This window comes from Tachysurus vachellii, chromosome 9 (genome assembly GCF_030014155.1).
Source record: "Tachysurus vachellii isolate PV-2020 chromosome 9, HZAU_Pvac_v1, whole genome shotgun sequence".
Lineage (NCBI taxonomy): Eukaryota > Metazoa > Chordata > Actinopteri > Siluriformes > Bagridae > Tachysurus > Tachysurus vachellii.
Window position 1 is genome coordinate 26,112,020 of NC_083468.1, and position 24,284 is coordinate 26,136,303.

General features: G+C 40.9%; 1 protein-coding gene across 2 annotated transcripts in view; it reads right to left on the bottom strand.

Moving 5' to 3' along the window:
- The window catches only part of veph1 (ventricular zone expressed PH domain-containing 1), an 87,737-nt gene that overhangs the window by 6,127 nt on the left and 57,326 nt on the right, over positions 1-24,284 (bottom strand). For both annotated transcript variants that reach the window (XM_060878713.1, XM_060878712.1), the window contains exons 10-13: positions 23,863-24,002; positions 22,676-22,810; positions 12,456-12,573; positions 633-769 (exon numbers count right to left, since the gene is read on the bottom strand). In XM_060878713.1, the coding sequence (XP_060734696.1) occupies positions 633-769; positions 12,456-12,573; positions 22,676-22,810; positions 23,863-24,002 (530 nt within the window). The remainder of the gene's footprint in view (positions 1-632; positions 770-12,455; positions 12,574-22,675; positions 22,811-23,862; positions 24,003-24,284) is intronic.

Consider the following 24,284-nt stretch of genomic DNA (forward strand, 5'->3'; position numbering starts at 1 on the left):
TGAAAGCAGGTAGTAACGTATCCAAACAAAATGGAAACAGGGCAATTTATTTTCCATTTAAAACGGAATGAATTTCCCTCCTTTCCTTTATTACGCCGACGTTCAGTTTATTTGGCTTTCTTGTCCGCCATGACAAACTGACCTCAATCTATTTTCTCTTTGTTTTCTATGCATGCTTTTGATTTTATATATATATTTTTTGCAAAACGTGTGCCTTCAAAACTGGTCCATGCTGGAGTGAACCCTCCCTGTCTTTGGCCTGAAGCTCAGTTGTTAAACTGAAATGCATTGTTAAAACTTAGCGGAGGCTTCTCAATTTTCCCTGATTTTCATTTTCAGCTACTCTGAACGCAGATTTCCATCTTTCTGCATGAAAACAGATGAGTCATGCATTATGGCAGTCATGCCAGGTGTACCCCAGGGGCTAATACTGCATCCTGTGTTACTATGTTCAGGTTTAGCTCCCAGTTAGAGAAACTTTATTGAGTTGAGGGTTTGCAATGTTGGACTTATTGTTTCATTGTGATTCAGTTATGAGAAGCAGCAGCAACAGTTGAACATTTTAAAAAACTATACCACATTTAAAGATTTCAAGATTCACAGATTTTACCGTCTGGGTTTGAGACACTTACTGATTTCCCTTTCCTGAAGAGGAGCTGGTTACCAGACAGAGTGAAGTAGCGGGTTTTCCAGCGTTTGATGAACTTCCAGCGAACCTGTTTCTCCTTTAACATGCCCTCGATGAGCGGCTGTCCATCCTGGTTCACCACTGTAAAGATTTGTGCTGGGAAGTTAGCGTAATTTCACAAAAAAAAAAAAAAAAAAAAAACACACACAAACTATTCAGTAACACTGTTGATACATAGATTTCTGTTAGAAAACCGAGAATGCATCACGGCTTGATAAAATTTCTACTCGTGTGTAACTTTTGATTAAATGCTCACAGTTGGTCAGATAAATGCTGCTAAGGTTGTTGCGCAGTAGAAGCTTCTATAACAGAAAAACTTCAACAAACCCTTTTACATAATAACGTGTTGCATATTGTAAAGAACAGATGGGCTGCGTTTCAGTAATATAATAAGAATAAGAGTAAGGATCTCAGTGGAACATCAAGATTAATGTGTTTGCATTTGCATGCTACGTTTATTTATTTTTATATTTTCTTGGATCGTTTGAATGTTTCCGTGAATATGACTCGATCTAATCGGACCTTCAAAACCCAACTTGATCATAAGATGTTATATTTCTGAATCAAATCTAATCAGCTTTTATATTTGCAGTTGAAGTTTTTACCAGAAAGCTCTACCACAGCACGTTGTTGGTTCATGATCCGAACACAAAGTGCGAAGTTGATCTACAGATCTGTGTATGTGAGCATGACCCCGAGGCCAGACGGAGACAGGCCACAGTCCTACCCGCTGTCTGTCCTGCATGTGTTTGCTTTAACCGAGCTGCCAGGCGACACAGACCTCCGCCAAGTACCCTCGATGGCCAATTCCCGTAAACCAGGAAGCGGGGTTACAGCTCTTCCAGGACGGCACAAAGCACCCTATTGTCTTCTTCTTCTTCTGCAGCAATGAGGAGAGCAGATGAGAATCTGATGCTCTTTGATATCCCTGTTTCCGATTAAGTAAGAGAAATCTTTGATGCTTACCAAACGCTGAGAGCGTGCGCTGCCAGGAACCTCCCCCATGAGTGGGTTCTGGTACAGAACATTGGAACAGTACTTTAACTTGTGCCACTGTGCCACAGGGAGAAAACAGCCTTGAGTTAACACAGAAGAGGTCCCAGAAAGAGGGGGAAAGGTAGCGCTGATGTCACTCGGGAACAGGGCCAAGCTAGAGCTGCTGGTTTAGCCTGTTTGGTGAACAGTACATTCACGAGCAGCACAGGGACAGTAATCTACAAAATGATATCAATCAGACAGGTAGGATCAAAACCAACTTAAAGCCTGTCTCAGAATACCTGTCTCACTGTGTAAGTGATCCAGGAGAATGTTATGATCTATAGTGTCGAATGTAGCACTAAGTTCAAGTAGAACTATAATAGTGAGATGCAGTCTTGGTCCGAACTTTAACAAGTGCAGTTTCTGTGCTATGATGTGGCCTGAAACCTGACTGAAGCTCTTTAAAGATATTGTTCTCCTGTAAGAAGGAGCACAGTTGAACATACACAACCTTTCTTATAGTTCCCATAGTAACGACGCAGTCACAGGGACATGTACGGCACACACTCCACATGAACTCTTGAAATGGCAAAGTTTCTTTGTAAGGAGATGTTTCTTTAAAATTCCTGGAAGGAGTTTGAAGTGTCAGTGGATTTATAACAGTCAGAAATTTTCACGGCAGAGGAGGAACTAAAAAGGAAGATGTTCCACTGATGTTCCACAACGTCATTCTTTAAGGACAGGAAAATGATGAAACATTTTGATGCTAACAGGACATTAGCTTCATCATGCCACCATGTGACTGATTGTTTTCCTTAGACAGTCGTCACAGAGTGTTTTGTCAAGGACCTTCTCTGGATCCATCAGATGTCCTAAAGCCTGAAACTAGCAGTAAATCTTCTCTTGATGCTGTCAGAGAAAAGAGGAACGTACAGTACTCGAGAGCACACACGATCTTCCCACATCACACGTGAATACGTTACAGATGCCATATATCACAGTCCCAGTCTACTGCATTTACAAATCCAGGTTTTGGATTCTTAGGGTTTGTGGAGGTCAGCGCTGGTTTGTATGGTTCATGGAGATTTTCCAGAAATCCCAGAGTACTGATCAACGTTCTGCTTGAAGACCGACAACCTGAGGGAAAACTCTGACGTTCTGATGTTGTTCCAGCAAACCCCTGCTGAGAAGATCCTCTGTTTGACTCTTTGCTTTGTGTTTACTGGGACAGGAGCGCTGCTCTTTCCAGCTACACGTCACTGATTTCATCCATATGTAAGAAAGAACAACAAACAGTGCGCAGGATACGCTGAGGATAAGAATGGAGCAGGACGTGGATATGGACTCTGTAATCACTGGAAGATCATCTCGATACCTCGATGTCAACATCTAGTGTTGTTTATTTCAAACATCGTTATTCTTTTCTTCTCTCGTTATTCCATTTTTTCTTGTCCTAATTGCAAACTAAGCATTTATTCACAAGTCGTCGCTGTCGGGCGGAATCCTCTTATCTCCAAAACCGTTACTTTTCAGGAAATGAAAAAAACGCCGTACCTTATCTGCAGTGCACAGGGTTTAGTCCACGTTGCAGTGGATTGTCTTGCGCTAAATTCCTGTCCTCAGACGAGCACCAGAACTAGCGGGGGTCAAGATTTTTTTTTCTTTGAGCCCAGTGTTTTGAAGACATTTACCTCAGAAGACGTGTTGATTCGTCGCGACTCTTCTTGAGGAGAAATATGCCGTGAAGCTCTCCCGCGGAGTGAGGAAGAGGTGGACAGTTGAAGTGTCCAATGGAGTTATGAGATTTGTGTTCAAGCTATTTTCAAGACTTTAGATTGGTTAATAACTTGTAAAAATAACAGACCCACGTGGGGACTGACCAATAGCATCGATATGTGAAAAAATATGAAACTGACCAAATTTGGACATACGAGGTTTCCGCCCGACAGCGACGAAGTGTTGGAATTTTAATTTGAATAAATACATAAAGACGATGCAATCATTCATTAATTCGTTCGTTTTTCTCTTTAAAATCCAAGGTTTAGAGATTACTCTAAAACATTCGCACGATATTTATCTTCACCACCAATAGAAATATTAACTTTCTGTCACAAACAACGTAGCAACGTAGCTTTCCCCCTATATGCCACGTTCGGCACTGCTGTTCTTTAACCGCACCCACTACAAGTACGCCATTTAAAAAAAAGATCAGAGCTTGACTTGGGGCAACCTTTGGGACCTAAACTACACGTAAGTGTCAGAATGGACAGAATGATTTGAAGATGTTTTTGCTATGAAAATGCAGATTTTTTTCTTAATAAGGTCTCGTACATGGATACGGATTCAGTCTCGATGCTGGGACGAGAAGCTGAGTCCAACAACAAACCGTATCCAGTTCACATCGGTTCTGTGGCCAAATCTGACAGAGCCGAAGCCCTCGCAGATGATAAATACACCTAAATAATGAGATCTGCTCTCTGTATGGTAGGTGTGTCTGATGAAATATCAGCAGCGTGTTTATAGACAAAGCTGCTGTGTGAGTCACCGAAGGAAGTTTTTTTCCCCACAGATTTCTGATATATCGAACAAAATTGTAAAAATAAATAAATAAATAAAAATAAAAAGATGATCTAAACGTCTTGCTCCACATCATTGCACTTAAAGGTCTACACACACACACACAGCAGTGTGTTTTACAGGAGGTATATAAATCTAAATTCTACCGTATGGGACGTCTACCGTTTAAGTTACAGTTTAGTGCAAACGTTTGCATTATGAAAATGAAAAGATACCGTACAGTGATTGTCCATGAATAAAAGGAAGTCCATGAATAACTGGAGGTTAATGGTTACTGTAACAAGACAACAGTTATGCAACAACAATAATGATGTCAAACTGTGCAGAGGATAAACAAGAGGTCCTAAAGTCATGTGAACATACTGAACATGAACGTTACATTATATACAATATATATATATATTAACATTAAACTTTAACACACACAATAAATTCTATTTTTAATGTTAAAATGAAATGTTAGATTCATGTTAAAATTTATGTACAACTAAACTCTAGAATAATAAATGATTCATCACTCAGAAGAATTAAAATGAAAAAGAACTGAAAGAGAATTTAAAAGATCTTTAACATGTTTTTACTCCACTATGTAATGAAGTGTTAGGAGTTATGGAAGGAGTCTCCAGTGTAAAAGCTCAAAAGTACAGCTGTCAGACACCTCCAGCTTTCCAGCTGTTACCATTAAAGAGAAAGAGAAAAGAAAGTGTGCTGAGGGAGACTGTTTATAGCTGCTGTAATGTGAGTGAGAACAGGGACGACTCTCAGACTACAGCTTAGGAATTAGTGGATTTTTGGGTAGCATGCTTGTCCTCTGTGTGTGTGTGTGTGCGACTGTGTGTGTATGTGTGCGTGAGTGTGTGTCTGAGTGTGTGTGCGACTGTGTGTGTATGTGTGTGCGAGTGTGTGTGTGTGTGTGCGCGAGTGTGTGTGTGTGAGTGTGCCTGTGAGTGTGTGCGTGTGTGAGTGTGAGTGTGTGTGCGTGAGTGTTTGTGTGGGGTGTGAGTGTGTGGGGTGTGTGTGTGTTTGTGCGTGTGTGTGTGTGCCTGTGAGTGTGTGTGTGGGGTGTGAGTGTGTGTGTTTGTGTGTGTGAGTGAGTGTGTGCGTGTGAGTGTGTGTGTGGGGTGTGAGTGTGTGTGTGCGTGTGTGTGAGTATGTGTTTGTGTGGGGTGTGTGTGTGAGTGTGTGTGTGCATGTGTGTGTGTGTGGGGTGTGTGTGTGAGTGTGTGTAATTGTCCATCAAGTCCAGAAAATATATGATGTATGGTTTATTTTTGTATAAGAGGAATAAAAGCATACAGGACCTGCTGTTATAGAAAACTGCTTATTGTTAACAGTAAGTCTTTCATCCTGTCTCACCTCGTCAGTTCCTGCAGTGTTTTATTCTGTTTTAATTCAGTCTTCAGCTCCAGTCTTCACTTCATTCTACATGTTCTGCTGATTTCCAGCGACGGTTTGTAACGTAACTCTACCCACCTGTACGTGTCCTGCCCTGATGAGCAGATACACTTAACATCTTTTTGTCCAAGGGATCTGTTCTCGTGAAAGAGCTCTGGACCGGTCTCTCAGTTAGCTCGCTCTGTGACGCATAAACATCTTAAACAGACGTGACAAATCCAAATGGGAAACAAATCCACGCTGGCTCACGCGTCCTCGAGTTCTTACTGTGAGATGAGTTTTGTCTTTTTACGTCCTAATGAATAAAACGTGTCGAAGCGAGACCCAGATCAGCTGCGTTACTCTGAGACACATGTACGTTATAAGCCCCTGTGTTTCACAGCAGAACGAGGTCACGGGCGTAATAACTAACGCATGTGTGCTGAGTCACAGTACGGCGATCTCTGTCTAAAGGACGACTCGCAGAGGGGTTCGATCAAGTGCACCGAGACGCCACTGGGACTGGGGTTCATGACTCAATCGTTAGAGATCTGATTTCCTAAGAGGACACGGTGTGTGGTGCTGCTGGGGAGAAATAATCAACAACAGGAAGTTAAAAAGTCACAAAGTGATTGTTGTATATAAAACAGAACGTCCTGAAGTGTTCGAGATTTAACAAGAAATAAAGAACTGTCATTTTTTATCCGTTTATAGTTACATTCGATGTTGTGGATCATCCACGAAGCTGCTAGAAAGCTAATACCAGCTTAACTTAGTTACTGCAGACTCCATCCATGATGTTAAATAAACGTCTCCATGCAGGGAAAATGTTACCATGACAACGACGTTTAACCTGTCTCTATTCTAATCCTGGTTTAATTTGTAGCTATAGAAACGATATTAGGACGTGTGCATTGACGTCATATAAAGACTTCTGAGTCGCTGTTCTAGAGAACTAATCAACACCTCTGGACCAATCAGAATGCAGATTCCGTCCTGGCCGTGGTTTAAGGTTAAATAAAGAGTGTGTTGTGTGAGCAGTTTAGAGTCTCATTAGGCAGGACACACACACTGCCAAGGCAAGCACTCTAGGTCCAGAAGCTGCTTTTACGGACCTTCAGTAAATGCCGCAAACATTACACACTTTGTGCAATTAAAGCCACACACACACACACACACACACACACACACACACACACACACACACACACACACACACACACACCTAAGCAGTGCCGTGAGACTGCGATCACACGTGCTTAATGAGCAAATGTGGATCATTTCTCGCCTGTGTTGGTTGATCCGATTCGTTGATCCTTTATAAACAACGACAATAAAAATGTGTGTGCAGAAATGACTTTGTCTCATTAAGAGTTTCAGAATAATAATAAGAAAAAAAGTAGAAGATCTTTAATTCAACAGGGTTAAAACACAGAGGTTTAAAAGCTTTTGTCTCTTTGTCCACTCAAATACATAAAAGTTTAAAAGCATAGATATTATTATATAAGAGAATTTGTCCACTTAAACATTAAAAGCACTACAAACTTGTGACTGAATATGGATTAAACCCAGACCCAGCACTGGTTCTACAGCTTCATACTCCAGAACCTCGGCAGAACAGAGGACTAATGGGCCGGGCTTGGCTGGGTGATGATCTGCATACAGCACTAGCATGGAGAAACATGGAGAAACCACATCAACATGGAGAAACATGGAGAAACCTCATCAACATGGAGAAACATGGAGAAACCTCATCAACATGGAGAAACATGGAGAAACCGCATCAACATGGAGAAACATGGAGAAACCGCATCAACATGGAGAAGCGTGGAGAAACCGCATCAACATGGAGAAACATGGAGAAACTGCATCAACATGGAGAAGCATGGAGAAACCGCATCAACATGGAGAAACATGGAGAAACCGCATCAACATGGAGAAACCACATCAACATGGAGAAACGTCATCAACATGGAGAAACATGGAGAAACCGCATCAACATGGAGAAACATGGAGAAACCGCATCAACATGGAGAAGCGTGGAGAAACCGCATCAACATGGAGAAACATGGAGAAACTGCATCAACATGGAGAAGCATGGAGAAACCGCATCAACATGGAGAAACATGGAGAAACCGCATCAACATGGAGAAGCATGGAGAAACCGCATCAACATGGAGAAACATGGAGAAACCGCATCAACATGGAGAAGCATGGAGAAACCGCATCAACATGAAGATACAGGGAGAAACCGCATCAACATGGAGAAACATGGAGAAATTGCATCAACATGGAGAAACCACATCAACATGGAGAAACCTCATCAACATGGAGAAACATGGAGAAACTGCATCAACATGGAGAAACATGGAAAAACCGCATCAACATGGAGAAGCGTGGAGAAATTGCATCAACATGGAGAAGCATGGAGAAACCGCATCAACATGGAGAAACATGGAGAAACCGCATCAACATGAAGAAACATGGAGAAACCGCATCAACATGAAGAAACATGGAGAAACCGCATCAACATGGAAAAACATGGAGAAACCACATCAACATAGAGAAACATGGAGAAACCGCATCAACATGGAGAAACATGGAGAAACCGCATCAACATGGAGAAACCACATCAACATGGAGAAACATGGAGAAACTGCATCAACATGGAGAAACATGGAGAAACTGCATCAACATGGAGAAACATGGAGAAACCGCATCAACATGGAAAAACATGGAGACACCGCATCAACATGGAGAAACCGCATCAACATGGAGAAACAGGGAGAAACCTCATCAACATGGAGAAACAGGGAGAAACCTCATCAACATGGAGAAACAGGGAGAAACCACATCAACATGGAGAAACATGGAGAAACCGCATCAACATGGAGAAACATGGAGAAACCGCATCAACATGGAGAAGCATGGAGAAACCGCATCAACATGAAGATACAGGGAGAAACCGCATCAACATGGAGAAACATGGAGAAATTGCATCAACATGGAGAAACCACATCAACATGGAGAAACCTCATCAACATGGAGAAACATGGAGAAACTGCATCAACATGGAGAAACATGGAGAAACTGCATCAACATGGAGAAGCATGGAAAAACCGCATCAACATGGAGAAGCGTGGAGAAATTGCATCAACATGGAGAAGCATGGAGAAACCGCATCAACATGGAGAAACATGGAGAAACCGCATCAACATGAAGAAACATGGAGAAACCGCATCAACATGGAAAAACATGGAGAAACCACATCAACATGGAGAAACATGGAGAAACCGCATCAACATGGAGAAACATGGAGAAACCGCATCAACATGGAGAAACCACATCAACATGGAGAAACATGGAGAAACCGCATCAACATGGAGAAACCACATCAACATGGAGAAACATGGAGAAACCGCATCAACATGGAAAAACATGGAGACACCGCATCAACATGGAGAAACATGGAGAAACTGCATCAACATGGAGAAACATGGAGAAACCGCATCAACATGGAAAAACATGGAGACACCGCATCAACATGGAGAAACAGGGAGAAACCACATCAACATGGAGAAACATGGAGAAACCGCATCAACATGGAGAAACATGGAGACACCGCATCAACATGGAGAAACAGGGAGAAACCACATCAACATGGAGAAACATGGAGAAACCGCATCAACATGGAGAAACATGGAGAAACCGCATCAACATGGAGAAACCACATCAACATGGAGAAACATGGAGAAACTGCATCAACATGGAGAAACATGGAGAAACTGCATCAACATGGAGAAACATGGAGAAACCGCATCAACATGGAAAAACATGGAGACACCGCATCAACATGGAGAAACATGGAGAAACTGCATCAACATGGAGAAACATGGAGAAACCGCATCAACATGGAAAAACATGGAGACACCGCATCAACATGGAGAAACCACAGAAACAATGAAAAACCACATCAGCATAAAGAGAGAGAGAACAAAAGCATGGAGAAACCACTCAGTAACAATCCATGAGCTAGTTACATGGCTGAGTAAAAGCAAACAATGTGGCAGAAGGTCAGGAGGTAAAACAAGAAGATCCTGCTGACCTCAAATCAATTTTTCCTCCAAAACAGTTTAGACGGCCCACGTTAGGTCTGACAGACCCAGATGTTAGGTCATCACTCAGAGCTGTGAGGAGATTGAAGTGATCGAAGTGATGAAGACTTCGACTGATGTAGAAGCACTGAGATCAGATGGAGCACAAACGAGGCTTACTTTCATCTGCACATTGTTCTGCTGTGTGGAACAGATTCCTAACGCTGATCCTGATTAGTTCATGAAATGTAAAACCCCTTGTTAAGAACTTGGACTGGATGAATAAGCAAATCAGGAAAAACAGCGCAACAAATCAGAAACACTACACAAAGACGTGTCTGTGCCCGAGGGAAGGGTTTTCTTTTTGAAAATGTTAAAGCGTCCATTCATCATCAGCCATGAGACAGATGTGTTTTCTCCATGAAGATCCACATCAGACATGCTCTGCTGCTGTGGACCAACATCTCTGAGCCCTGGAGGCACCAGCAGCTAATGAAAGAACAAAGGTGCTTTCCCTGAAAACCATCTTACATCAGTCATTGTGTGTGTGTGTGTGTATCTGTGCGTGTGTATCTGTGTGTGTGTATCTGTGTGTGTGTACATGTGTGCGTGTGTGTGTGCATGTGTGTGCGTGTGTCTGTCTGTCTGTGTGTGTGTATGTGTGTGTGTGTGTGCATGTGTGTGAGTGTGTCTGTCTGTCTGTGTGTATGTGTGTGTGTGTGTGTGTGTGCATGTGTCTGTGTGTGTCTGTGTATCTGTCTGTGTGTGTGTCTATGTATCTGTCTGTATGTATGTATGTATGTGTGTGTGTGTGTGTGGGTGTCTGTGTGTGTGTCTGTGTATCTGTCTGTATGTGTGTGTGTGTGTGTGTTGGTGTCTGTGTATGTGCGTGTGTCTGTGTGTCTCTGTGTGTGTGTCTGTGTATCTGTCTGTGTGTGTGTGTGTGTATGTGTGTGTGTCTGTGTCTCTGTGTGTGTCTGTCTGTGTATCTGTCTGTATTTGTGTGTGTGTGTGTGGGTGTCTGTGTATCTGTGTGTGCGTGTCTGTGTGTCTCTCTGTGTGTGTCTGTGTATCTGTCTGTGTGTGTGTGTGTGTGTATGTGTATGTGCGTGTGTCTGTGTCTCTGTGTGTGTGTCTGTGTATCTGTCTGTATGTGTGTGTGTGTGGGTCTCTGTGTATCTGTGTGTGCGTGTCTGTGTGTCTCTCTGTGTGTGTCTGTGTATCTGTCTGTGTGTGTGTGTGTGTGTGTGTGTGTGTGTGTAAAAGCTGCAATGCAAAATAATTTGAGATTCTCCAATTCTTCTTCTTCTATTCTTCAAATTCCTTCTTCACCTCTGTTCCCTTCTCCTCTTTCTTCTACCATTTGTTCTTCTACAAACTCTTCATTGTCATCAACATGTTTTTTTCTTCTTCTCCTTCATCGCCTTATTTTATGATCCAACTCCTCTCAAACTTTCTAGTAACTTCTACTCTCTTCTTCAATTTTTGATGCACACCCTTTGTCATCCTTTTCTTTCTTCTCCTCCTCCTCCCCATCCATCATCATCAACATCATCATCATCTTTTCATTCTTGACCTTCTTCTTTCTTCTTCCTTTATCTTCTGCTATAGCTCATTCACATCCTTCTTCTTCTTCTTCTTCTTCTTCTTCTTCTTCTCCTCCCCTTATCCATCATCATCATAATCATCATCATCATTTCCCCATTTCACCTCCTTTTTCCCCTTTATCCCACTTCTTCATTTTTTCCGTTTCCTCCTACTCCTCTTATTCCTTCTTCTCATCATTCATCATCATCATCATCACCTTTTCCACCATTTCTCCTCTTCCTTATCCTTTCACTTTTTCCTCCTTTCTTTTCTATTTCTTTATCAGAGCCTCTGTACGCTGCACTATTTTCAGGAACTGGAGGAATTTTGAAGAATTTAATCCTATAATCTCTTGTGGATTTCATCTCCATCACGTGGATCTGGATGGAAGCGTGTTATGTGTGCAGTAATGTGACCTCACCTCTAACACAGGAGCTGTTATCGAGTCCATGAAAGGGCTCTCAGGTGTTTCCAGCACTGAGAGAACAGACTGATGTTCCTATTCGTCATCCCTTTCCTCGCTGTCTGTTTTCTTTTCTGCTGCACTTTTCCTTCCCGTTTCCTGTTTTGTACGGCAGACCGTCGGGACGATACAACCAGGATGATGAATGTCACCGTTCTTGAATATTTCAGCCATAAAATCCATCATCCATAACTCTGCTTTAATTATAGACCTGAGACTTATTTCCTGCTAGTATCACAATTCATACATCGACACACAGACAGGATGGAAGAGCTTCTGGTATGGAAATATCTTGACACGTTTATGGGGAAAAAAACAATATGTTGTGCTGTAGCAGGAAAATAATCAATGATGGAGCGGTGCGATAAAGTAGTGTTTTATATATATATATCTCTGACACTTACATAGCGCTGACCCTCTCAGACTCCTTAAATAAACATCTCCTTACAGAAAAACCATCCACTGTAATCCACTGTGAATGCGGTGTTACTATAGAAACAATAACGTATTACTACGAGCACGAGTTTTAATTTGGAGAAACGGGTTTGTAAAGAAGGCTTACATGTCACAGTGTGTTATAAATATTTATTTCATTTCATTTCAGTCATCTTGGCTTCGATCTTGTAATCTGACGGAATTCTGGATGTGAAAAGACATTTTAATGATCTGAAAATAAATCTGGAAGGAAATTTACCAGTGGCTTTCTCCGGGTTGTTGCACATGAAGCACAGCCAGGCTCCCTCCTCCTCGCTGTAGGCAAAGAGGTCAAAGAATCGAACCTCCTCCAGGTGGGTCTGCAGACTGTCCAGGTCCTGCAACAGAGCAGGAGTGTGTGTGTGAGTGTGTGTGTGTGAGTGTGTGTGTGTAGAGTACGAGGAAACGAGTTGAAGAGAGAGAAATGACGGTGCTGTTTCATCTGTCAGACCGCATCGGTTCAGTGTCTCTACGTCAAACCATAAATAAAATCCAACTGGCTGAAGGTTTTAAAAGCGAGCGCTGACTTTTCATACCCGTGAAGCATTAAGAGTTCGGAATAAATCACTTGCGATCATAATAGAAGAGTTACTTTCCCTTTTTTTTTTAACACAAGCGTTTCAAATTTCCACTGGATTGTAGGTAATAAAATCCTGTCACAAGTAATAAAATAAATAAAACACACTACTTTAGAGCTTTGGAGTGTTTAAGGAAGCTCTGAGAAATGCAGAAAAATCTGGAAACCCAAGCGCATGGAATTATCTAAGAAATTCCTAAAACAATCTATAACTCACTTGCCGATCATTAACATTCCCTGGAAAGGTAATGAGAGAATCTTTCAGAAATGATGCAGAGTGATGGGAAAGGAAAGACATTTTTCCCCAGATAACTCTGTTTCATAATGAATTAAGAGCTGTTTATAGAAAGAGTTGGGAGTGAAAGTGCACTGAAGACTTAAATCAGCAAAGCTTAAAGATGCCCTGCCACACGTATATCATTACTTTTGTGGTAATGTCTGAAGTTTACCATGGACTCTATAACTTTTTTAGTGGAAATAATGCCTTGGTTACCTTGTTTCAAGCCATTATAGTGTGGTATAGAAAGCCTGCAGGAAGACTCAGCTCGATTTGCGCCAGTTCTCATGAATATTCAAATGAGCTATGCTGCTTGGCTCCGATTGGCTAACCGCTAGGATATGAGAGCATGACTATTCATTCACCCAGCGCAATAAGTAGCCTAGGCTAGAGGAAATTTGTTTACAATCACCTTGAATTGCGGCAGAACGGCTTCTTCACGAGCCCGTTGACGTTCAGCCATCCTTAGTGAGTTTCCTATAGGAAACTCACTGAGCTACACAAATTCTGGGGGCGTGGTCTCAAGTGGGAGAGCTCATGAATAGTAATGAGCTCAGTCACTCTGACGTCAAACTGACCAGCTTTTCTAACTGACCTGATTTCTCCCCTTATTTCTTTTAAGTGGCTAGAACTGACCGGGGAGGTAACAGTTCATTTTCACATTCACGAGACAACACAAACACATTTGGACCTAACACATATCAAAAAATACAAGTAAAAACGGTTGTGTGTGGAAGGGCACCTTTAAGTTCAACAGTTACTTCACACAGTTCCTCATATACAGGAGCTGGTTACGCACATGGTACTGTAAAGTCCATTTTCTGGGATTGGATTAAATACACTGTCACAGTCCTAGATCGGTTTACATGATTACATAATCATGTAAAGGACAAAGGCATATATTAGTTCTGTGTAACAAAGCAAAACCAACGTTACTCACCTATCGAGAAGGAAAAAAGCGCCTCGGCGTCTTAAGTAAAGTTGGTCACATATTCACAGATTGGAGTTTCCCGAGTCAATAACTCCTGAGCTAAACACTGTTACTACACAAAACACGGTTGTAGCTGCGTCTCTACATTACTACAATAGAAAAGAGGTGTTATTTGTGTAGTAACAGTGTTTAGCTCAGGAGTTATTGACTCAGGAAACTCCAATCTGTGAATATGTGACCAACTTCCTGCTCCTTCAGTTCTCTCCAGCGCTGGAAAGCTGATCCTATATTAACACGTCCTACTTCTTACCTTATCGTAAGCCTTTCTTCTCTTTCTTTCTTTGTTTTTATCCTCCATGTCAATGTTAAAACCGCTTTCTGCTAATGTCACACATGCGCACTGAACACTCTCTCCGCCCATATTGACAAGCCCCGCCCCTTTCTGCTCATTGGCTACACGTTTGTTTTGATTTTTGTTTTGATTTTTGTTTATTATTCGGCCCGACTCGGTTTTCTGAAGCGTTTCTCAAAAATCGGAGACCCTGTCTTTAATACAGACTTAGACTTAGAATTAGATTAGAATATTAAGCCCTGCCCAATTGGACAGTTCTCAGATATGTCTTATTAGTAACTTCAGTGTTTTATCTACATATCTTTCTTTTATTCACATGTTCCTGGACATCCACGAAGTTTTACTTTAATCAAAAACAAAAAAAACTCAAAATATTTTACCTCAGGATTTTAAGTACTTACAAAGAAATTAAAGCCAACAAATAAGGCTATTATATCACCCAGTTAAATTTCATTGGAAATGAAGGGAAGGTAAAAAGTTTTTTTGAGCATCTTTCCAACAACTTGAGCACAATTTTCCCCAGAGAGAAGTTACGCCATTGTATTTCTTCTTTTTGCTATGAACCTTATTTTCCAACTGGCTCAGATTCATTTATATTAACTAACTGTGTAACAACTCGACAGCATAAATGCGGTAACTATCAACTGGAATGAAAATCTCGGTCTCCTGAGTTAAAGGAAAATGTTCTTGATGATGATAAAGTACCTATCACCTTAAGGCCGTGTCTCAGACACCTTTGGGCTTACAGTTTACAAGCTCGTACAACCGTATGACTCCGTCTTTCCGAGAAGAAGACGGCGCTGCTCTGAACTGAACACGCACCAGGCAGACTGAAGCTAGCACTCAGATCTATAAACAATAGCATATTGTATATAAAAAGGCAAAACGGTGCCTGAGGAAATTCTTTTTTGAAAGGAATACGGGTGGCATTAAAAGAACCAGATGAGTGCAAATCAATCTAAAGAGGGTTTAGAAAGCAAAAATACCACAAGTTTGTACATGAAACAGTGTGTTTAGCCCTGGAGTATTTCAACAGAGATCATAAAATGTAATCCTACTATATTCCCAGTTGGACGTGACATCAGCGTCATGCTTGTTTTGGGGTTGAGACTTTTACAAATGAACGGCGGTCCATATAACCATCTGTGCATCCTGATTAGTGTCTTATTTACTTATGAATTAAGGTAATTTAAAACAGATTAACTGTAGAACTGTCTACTTGACCGGGACAGGTTTGTTGTCTTCACTTATGACAGGAAATGGTAATTTGTCATGCTGTTTAGACCTCAAACACCCCCGAAAAATGTACTGAAAATGTATAGTATGTTAGCAATGAGTGGAGAAAATGGCACAACAACACAGAGCTAAATTAGAACCATGTGTGGGAAAGAGAAAGGGTAAACATGTGGGTCTCTGAGCAAGAGAAAACCAAGCATCTTCTACAAATCTGCCACTGAGCTAGCTCATGAACGATCCTAATAACTCCAGCGGAGACTGGGAATGTACGATCTAGTTCATGTAAACTAGTGGAGGTCAAAATAAACCTCAGCTGTCCAAGGTTGTTTCCCAGTCATTAATCAAAAATATGTACGACTTTGTCTAGAGATCTGATGCTGATGCCCAGGAACTGAATTCAGATGAGCTCGGTTTTGGCTCCATGGTAATTTACTTGGTATTCTAACTTAAAAGACAGTAAACAATACACAGAGCATCATCAAGCGCACTGTGGACATCCTGTATACACAACACACAAGTAAACCTCAAAATATTGACTCAAATCACAGATGAAAGGGACAAACCTGACGCTAAGAAAGGTTGATTTTAAAGTAATAATTCTCTGAGATACACGCAAGACCACAGAGATGACAGACGGAAGTAATTTGAGACGTGGAGTAAGGACTCCGTTGAAACATGTAGGTGCCAGTCCATTAAAAAGTTTCAAAACAAACAACTAAACCTCAAGTGAGATCCTGATTGGAACTGGTAGCTAGTGATCAGGAGCACAATCTTGGTTAATGTGGTTTAAGCACTGTGTGTATGCACTGTAATTGAGACAAAGATGAATGGATTTCAGCTGTATATACAGTTACAATAATTAATGCAGGATGAGAGGAAGGCAGGCATGATTTTCTCTAGACTGAACAAAACTTTCTTTGACATCACAGGGATTTTGCTTACCAAATGTGAAGCCTAAGAAAAAACACTAAAGTCTTTGGCATGGCATTTTATGTTTGGTGATTAATGGCCTGGGATTTTCAAAAGACTGTTTTACTTACATGCTTCTTAACATTTCCAAGCCTTGAGACTCCAGCAATGATAGAGAAAACAATGCAAACCCATTGTTATAAAAATTAAGAGAGGACCTGCTGAATCTGCTTTCAGGCAAGGGTTGGAAACTTGTGCACTCCAAATTGTGAATCAGTAAATCCCTGAGATGTCCATTAGAGTTGAATGCAAAGTCCTAAGCCTTAAACACATGTCAAGTTCAGGATCTCAAGTCATAAAGTCTGAGATGAATCCAGAGCTCCCAAACCTAGAGTCCGAGTTCGGCTTCCTACTATGAGATTCCGATCCCGAAATCCAAACTGAGTTCAGAATTCCAATATTTAAAGTTTGTGTTTGGTATTGAGTTACAAGCCTTAAAGTAACAGCTGAGTCCAGAGTTCAAATCTTTGGGAATCTCAAAATATAGAACAAATTGGTTCCCAGAGTCTTAAGATTTAAAGTCCAATATAAGTCCAAGAGCTCCAATCATTAAACTCTAAGAAACCATTGAATCCACATCATGCCCAGAATCTCAGTAACTAAAGTCAGAGATAAATCCAACAGTTTCAATCATTAAAGCCAAAATCACAGAATCCAATTCCATTCCCAGAGTCCCAAGACCTAAAGACAAAATTGAGTACCACAAAAAGTACCACACTTGAGAGTCCAAGTTTATTTCGTTACGCAATAAAGTCCAAGATGAATCCAACTGTTTCCAGTCCAGGAACAGAAATCAATAACTCAAAAAAAGTTCCCAAGCCTGAGATGAGTCTAGAGCTCCAAGCCAGTTACTAAGTGTGAATGAAGAAACCTTGCTAATTTGAAACCTCCTGCAACCATCAACCTTCCCCTTGTTTGATTTTTCTGATGCTTCCACCAGTGGAATCCCAGTTCTTGTTCTCAACTCTTGTTTCAAGTAATCTATTCATATTTGGATCTGTATTTTAACACATTATCTGGATTCATATTGTATTTAGTTACAGTCCCACTGTTGCACTTCTGTTGAACCTTAAAAGTACTGGAAAAAATGCGAAGTCTCTGAATTCCCATGGAGCGCATGCATGTGATCTCAGTAATGTGTGTTGTCTTATCACAACTTGCTGATACAAGGATGACTTCAAGTGACTCAGGACGGGACGGCAGATGATGAACAGGAAACTGAATCACCGGTGAGTCACTTCAGCTTGTATCTACACCATTAACACCTTCCTGAAAAAATTCAATACAGAAACACGTAGGATAAGGCCCTGATAAGGTGATGAAGATGATGATGATGATGAGAATCACGCTCCTCTCTTTCCAGAGCCAAACTATGAGCTGTACTGTACATTAGCACAAAAAATATTCCTAATATGTAACAGGAAACATGTCAACACCAAGGTCTGCTTTAATCCCAAAACCCCAAAGCCTTATTCATTTTTTTCTTAGTTTTAGAAAGAAGGACAGCGTCATGGGATCTGGAGCCCTGCTCTCGTTTCACCCCTGCCTGGTATAATTTGTAAATGAAATCCAAAAGACTAATGGTCTCCTTCTATTCTTTTGGAAACGTCGACCTATTTGTCCATTTGGGGAGTATCATGTTTCTTTTGTACTCTTTCTCTTTTTACTCATACACATGCAACACATCTTATCATAGTAAACACACAATGAACATCATAAAACAATGAAAGCCCCCACATGGCTCTGCTGCTTTTTTATTTACTGCCCATGATCCATCACTGCCAAGACGACACACTTCTAATTCCTTCAATATGGTAGAAAGAGTAAATTCTTCCAGTAAAGACCTCCAGCGGCTTTTACTCCACGCATTCTAATCAGAACATATTTCTTCATATAAAGATGTATGGAGCCTTCATAGCATAGCTGGAACTGTTTGTATAAAGGTCCAACCCCATCTCCATCTTTTTTACTCTCTCTCTCTCTCTCTCTCTCTCATGAAATGATACCATCTCAGAATGCTGTTTAACATCCATACAATGTTGGATTAATTTCATAAGAATGCCAGCAGAATATAGAGTTTTATCCCCATAGACCCCATATATCCTGTGTTCAATCGAAGCTTCCTTTCAACAGGTCATGATGCAGTGCAAAGGAGTAAAAATTAGCGTCTGTGTAGCCAGTTAAGATTCATTGGTTTACTGAGTTAATATGTAATAATGCATGTGAACCTGATAAGCCGCGTTCACACTGCAAGTCTTAATGCTCAATTCGGATATTTTGCTCAGATCTGATTTTTTTGTTTGGCTGTTTACATTACCTTTTAAAATGTGGCTTATATCAGATACCAGTGTGAACTGTTTGCTATTTTGAACTGACCCGCGTGCGCAAACGAACAATAACAATGACGTCACACGCAGCACGCCGTTGCGCTAAAGTTGGCGAGGTTATGGAGGAAGTAAGCATTTTCGCTTTTCTTTCTAAATGTTTGTGTAATGGCAGCACAGAGACGCAGTGTTTTGAAAATTTTCGGACGTCGAGGGCAACTTTTGATTATTTGATTCATTCTGTAGGCATAGTCACGTTTGTGTGCGTACACGCCGGCGCATAATTGTGACGAATGTCGATGTAGATTGACGTAAAAGTCGCATCAAATCCGCCTTGGTTGTTCACACATTGGAAAAAAATCAGATCTGGGATAGATTTGAGTGTTCACACTACTCCTGAAGAAGTCTGACCTGGTCACTTGACCCCAAAAAAATCAGATTTGGGCCACTTTTACCTGCAGTGTGAACGTGGCCATAGTGTCTAAGTCAATTACAAGACAGTATTCAAGAATTAAAGAAGTTTCCTGATAAGAATTCAATTAAATTTATTTGTATAGCGCTTTTAACTATTCACATACTCTCAAAGCAGCTTTACATTAGTATAGAAACAAAATCAAATTTTAAAGTTTAAAGTTCAAAATGAAGTTACTATTTATCTCTAACATCTATCCATAATGAGCAATCTGGAGGCAACTGTGGTGAGGAAAAACTCGCTGAGATGATATGAGGAAGAAACCTTGAGAGGAAACAGACTCAGAAGGGAACCCATTCTCATTTGGGTGATAATGTGACAGTAAGTAATGTAAATGTAAATAATGTCCTTTCTACAACAGTTAAGAGCTCCTGAGGAACTAACAGGTCAGCATCATTTCCGAGTTCACCACAGATCTGACTAATTCTTTCCTGGCAAAGTCTTCAAATGATCACTGATGAAGTCCTGACCATAAGCTGACTGATGCAGCAGTAGTTTAAAGATGGTGTGAGAGTCTTTAGGTGGCCCCATCCACAGCAATCCCACGAATCATGGGCCGTCCAGGCAGATTCCTAGCAGAGTGTACACCAGGTGACGAGGCTCTAACCAGCTGTATGGCGTCAGGATAGATGAAGTAGGACTGGAGTGATAACAGTCTACGTCAAATGTTTAGCAGCAATGTCTGAGACAGTGGAAACAGATGACCATCCGTGCCCTAATTAATCTACAGTAATTAGTGTCAAAAAGCATTTTATAGCTCAACAGGCAGTCTGCAGAAGAAAACATATAGAGATAAAACCATTCGCTAACTGAATAAGCTTGGCTAGCTTAAAGCATGTTAAAATGTTATTTTAATCTTCGGTACTGAGAGGCTGTTGGGCTAAATATATCTGAGTGCTGCTACAGCCTTTAAGTGATGCTCAGATGGTGTATAAGTGGCTAAGGGGCATCATTGCTTGACAGCTAACTATAACTATGTACGTAGAATTCACATCAAGTAAGAATTAGCACGACCTAGCAAGCTAATGATACCTTAGGAGCACCTGGATATGTTGGAGGTTGTGATAACAGAGGTGGAGAATCATCTTCTCATTACTAATAACACCACCATGTGTGTGTGTGTGTGTGTGTGTGTGTGTGTGTGTGTGTGTGTGTGTGTGTGTGTGTGTGATTTCAAGCCTGTTTTCTCTCATTAGCAGCAAGTTTGTTGTTGAATCGTGGTAGCTATAAAATCCAACGCTTGCATTGTCTATATGCTCCTCTTCAACCATGTGTTTCTCATTTCCCAGCTCCTAATCATCTGCTCATCATCCAGTGAGGTTGCAAAGTTCTGCCTTCTTTTTGACACATTATCGTAAATCACAGAGTGGTGCAGTTCCTGTCCGGACAGTAGCTATTAAGTAAGCTAGTAGTAGAAAGCAAAAGTCTCTATGGTTGGTGGAAGAAAAGCTTGAAGATGGAACTGCATGTGAGGTCAGAAATGTCATGTTTGGATGGACAGTCAACTTAAAGCAGAGCAAAAACATCATTCATTTTCATGGGAATCGGAAAGACTCTCGTCATGACGGTGACTCTGAATGCATTTGGAAATTAAGTGAAGAGTCTGATGGGCTTTAGAGGTTATCAACAACACATGGTTTGAAACAGAAAGCTCTAGTGATAAGACAGACTCGCTGCGGTGTTTATTAGCAGTTTGGTGAGCGCTGCAGCCATGTTTACGGTGAACACTGGTCTTTAAGAGAGGGACAGACAATAAATCACAGCACCGAGTGTAACTTTAGGACCCTATTTCTTTTTAAAGATGAAAAAGATTGAGTAAGCCTGAGAGTGTGTGATGCAACTAGAACTTGGCTGTGTGCTTCAACAACAAAACTTTCTGAACTTTCAAAAAAAAAAAAAAGGGTTTAGATTTAGATGTGTATACTTTAGCACTTATGGAGTTTAAGAGAAAAGCACTTAAATAGGTACACGTGTTCCATATGGCTGGCGCATTCTCATGTGTACAGTAAATCACGCTCCAGAAAGACGAACTGCTCTTAGTGTTTTACGATAAGAAGGAAAGCGACAGGAGAGATGAGAAGGCAAAGTAACAGCTGGGTTTCCCTTCCAGACCTAATTATTTCCCCTTCCATGACGTCTGGTTTACAGAAACAAGCTTATGAGTGGATGGTCCTGCTTACGCAACGCTTTGAGATAAGATATGACCACAAGAAGTCATTAAAAGCACCAAACCGCTGTGCTGCTTTCCTCATTCTGTAATGGCAATAAATCTGTAATAAATGGAGCAGTGACGGAATCCTGGAGGGTGCTCAGAAATGGGTGTTGTGACACTTTTGGATTTCAAAATTTCTGGAACACTCTGACCCTTTTTTATGGTATTATTTTGGTTTGTTTGTTTGTGTGACAGATATTTGTGCCACATATGACAGAAAAAAATGTGCTAAAGTGCCCTATAGGGTCCACCATTAAGTGTGGTTTATTATAGGTGTGATAAAGTGCCCTATAGGGTCCACCATTAAGTGCGCTTTATTATAGGTGTGATAAAGTGCCCTATAGGGTCCACCATTAAGTACGCTTTATTATAGGTGTGATAAAGTGCACTATAGGGTCCACCATTAAGTGCGCTTTATTATAGGTGTGATAAAGTGCCCTATAGGGTCCACCATTAAGTGTGCTTTATTATAGGTGTGATAAAGTGCCCTATAGGGTCCACCATTAAGTGTGCTTTATTATAGGTGTGATAAAGTGCCCTATAGGGTCCACCATTAAGTGTGCTTTATTACAGGTGTGATAAAGTGCCCTCTAGGGTCCACCATTAAGTGCGCTTTATTATAGGTGTGATAAAGTGCCCTATAGGGTCCACCTTTAAGTGCGCTTTATTATAGGTGTGATAAAGTGCCCTCTAGGGAGCACCATATAACAGAAAAAATGCCACAAGGTGTGTGTCCTTTATGATAGATAAAACATGGTGGAATGCCCTATAGGGTGCCCTTGCATATAAAAAAACTTTATGAAGGAGCGTTTAAAGTGCCCTTCCATCACAAAAATTGAGACACTCTGCCCTCATTTGCAAATGAGATGAAATTCCCTATAGGCACTACGATAAAACAAAAAAAAAACCTTAATAGTTAATAATTAACAAGTTAATGCCCCCCAGGTGCTTCTGTTTATTAATTTGAATCTTTTTTTCTTGTTCTTTTTTTACCCCTGCCCCTCAGGTAGACCGTATGTGCCCCTTCTGATGGTCCAGTGAGTCTGAAGTGAGAATGTGAGAGATGAAGTTTACCTGTCTTCTGTCTTACCATCTTCTGTGGTACAGCAGATTGAGTCATGGCCATCTCAAAGCTGTGAGCTCCTTTAAGCTGTGTTTTTTCCCAGAGTCTCCTGAGCTGCTGCACACACACATCCTCAGAGCTCAGAGCTTCATTAGTCTTGCTCTGTATACACACACACACACACACACTTCTTTGGTGATAAGAATGTCTCGAATAAACTAAAGAAACTTGCAAACTCATGTAATATGTAAAGATTAAAACTTACATGTTACAAGAAAATAATTAACAATGAAGTTGTGTGATGAAACAGAGTCAGTCACCACCATTGTCCAAATAACGTCACATCCCAAAGTGTTTACAACAGCAATTTGCCAACGATTACAACTCTCCATTTATTAAAGTGACACATCAAACTTTTTATCTGTTTACAGTTACATAATTAGAAACAGTCGTTCCGTCACTCTCCTTTTTTCTCTTTTGAAGCTACACAGCTTGTGTGTCATGTGACTGAGAAAAAGCTTCTGAATGGAAAGAAATCAGGGCATCTACTTTCAGCTTTATGTTGTGTAAATCTGTCAGGTTCCCGTACAATATGCCCTCTAGGGTGAAGGTACATATAGCAACATATGATCATGTAGCCTCTAAGTCGCCCATCCAGTGGTAAAAACTAGGCAAAATGCCTTATAGGCTATCCCGCAGGTAAGAAATCGTGTTAAAATGCCCTCTAGGTGCTCCAACATAAAAGAACAGGGTTCATTATTAGTCAAATGATAATTGACTAATGAGAAGTTAATGCCCTCCAGATGCCTGACTTTTAGAATTGAACTATGCCCTGTAGGCTCTTTTACATGAGGGAGATGAAGTACGCTCTAGGGTGTACCTACATACACCAAAACATGATCACTTTGCCTCTAAAATGCCCTACCAATGGGGAAAACAATGTGCCTTATAGGCTCCCCATGCAAGAAAATGTGATAAAGTAACCTAAAGGTGCTCTGTCATAAAACAAGAACATCTTGTAATAGTGAATTGTTAATAACAAATTAATGTCATCCAGGTGCTTGAGTTCAAGATTGCTAACACGCTCATGAGGGAAGCGAGTAGCACCTCCTCCAGGGGCCTTCATGATAGTTTTAATGCAATTATTTTCATGGAACATTTAAAGAAGTATCATTAAGTCTTTATAGATGCAGATATCAGTAATACACACTGACCTGCAGAATGAGGAGCATGATGTGGATCCAGAGGTGGGGTTGACCGCTGCACAGTAACAAGCTGGATTTCCCGTACAGGCAGTAATGTCCTTTCATTGGACACGAGAACGACAGCTTAGCAACACAGCCTTGCTGGGTATCTGTAACACACACACACAACACACAAACACAAAACACACCTTACATCATTTTTCCCTGTTACTGATGTAATATCCCTGAAGCAGAGGAGTGAACTGGCGATTTAGCAGTTTAGATAGTGCTGAGATCACTTTCATCACTGCAAACCTCTCCGGGGATCACATGGCCTCGATATTAACCAATCGTGCTTGCTGGGGTGCCTGTACAAACTCTAAAAGTTTGAGCTCAACAGAAGTGTCACTATTAATGTATGGCGTGTGTACAATGTGTGTGTATAATGTGTG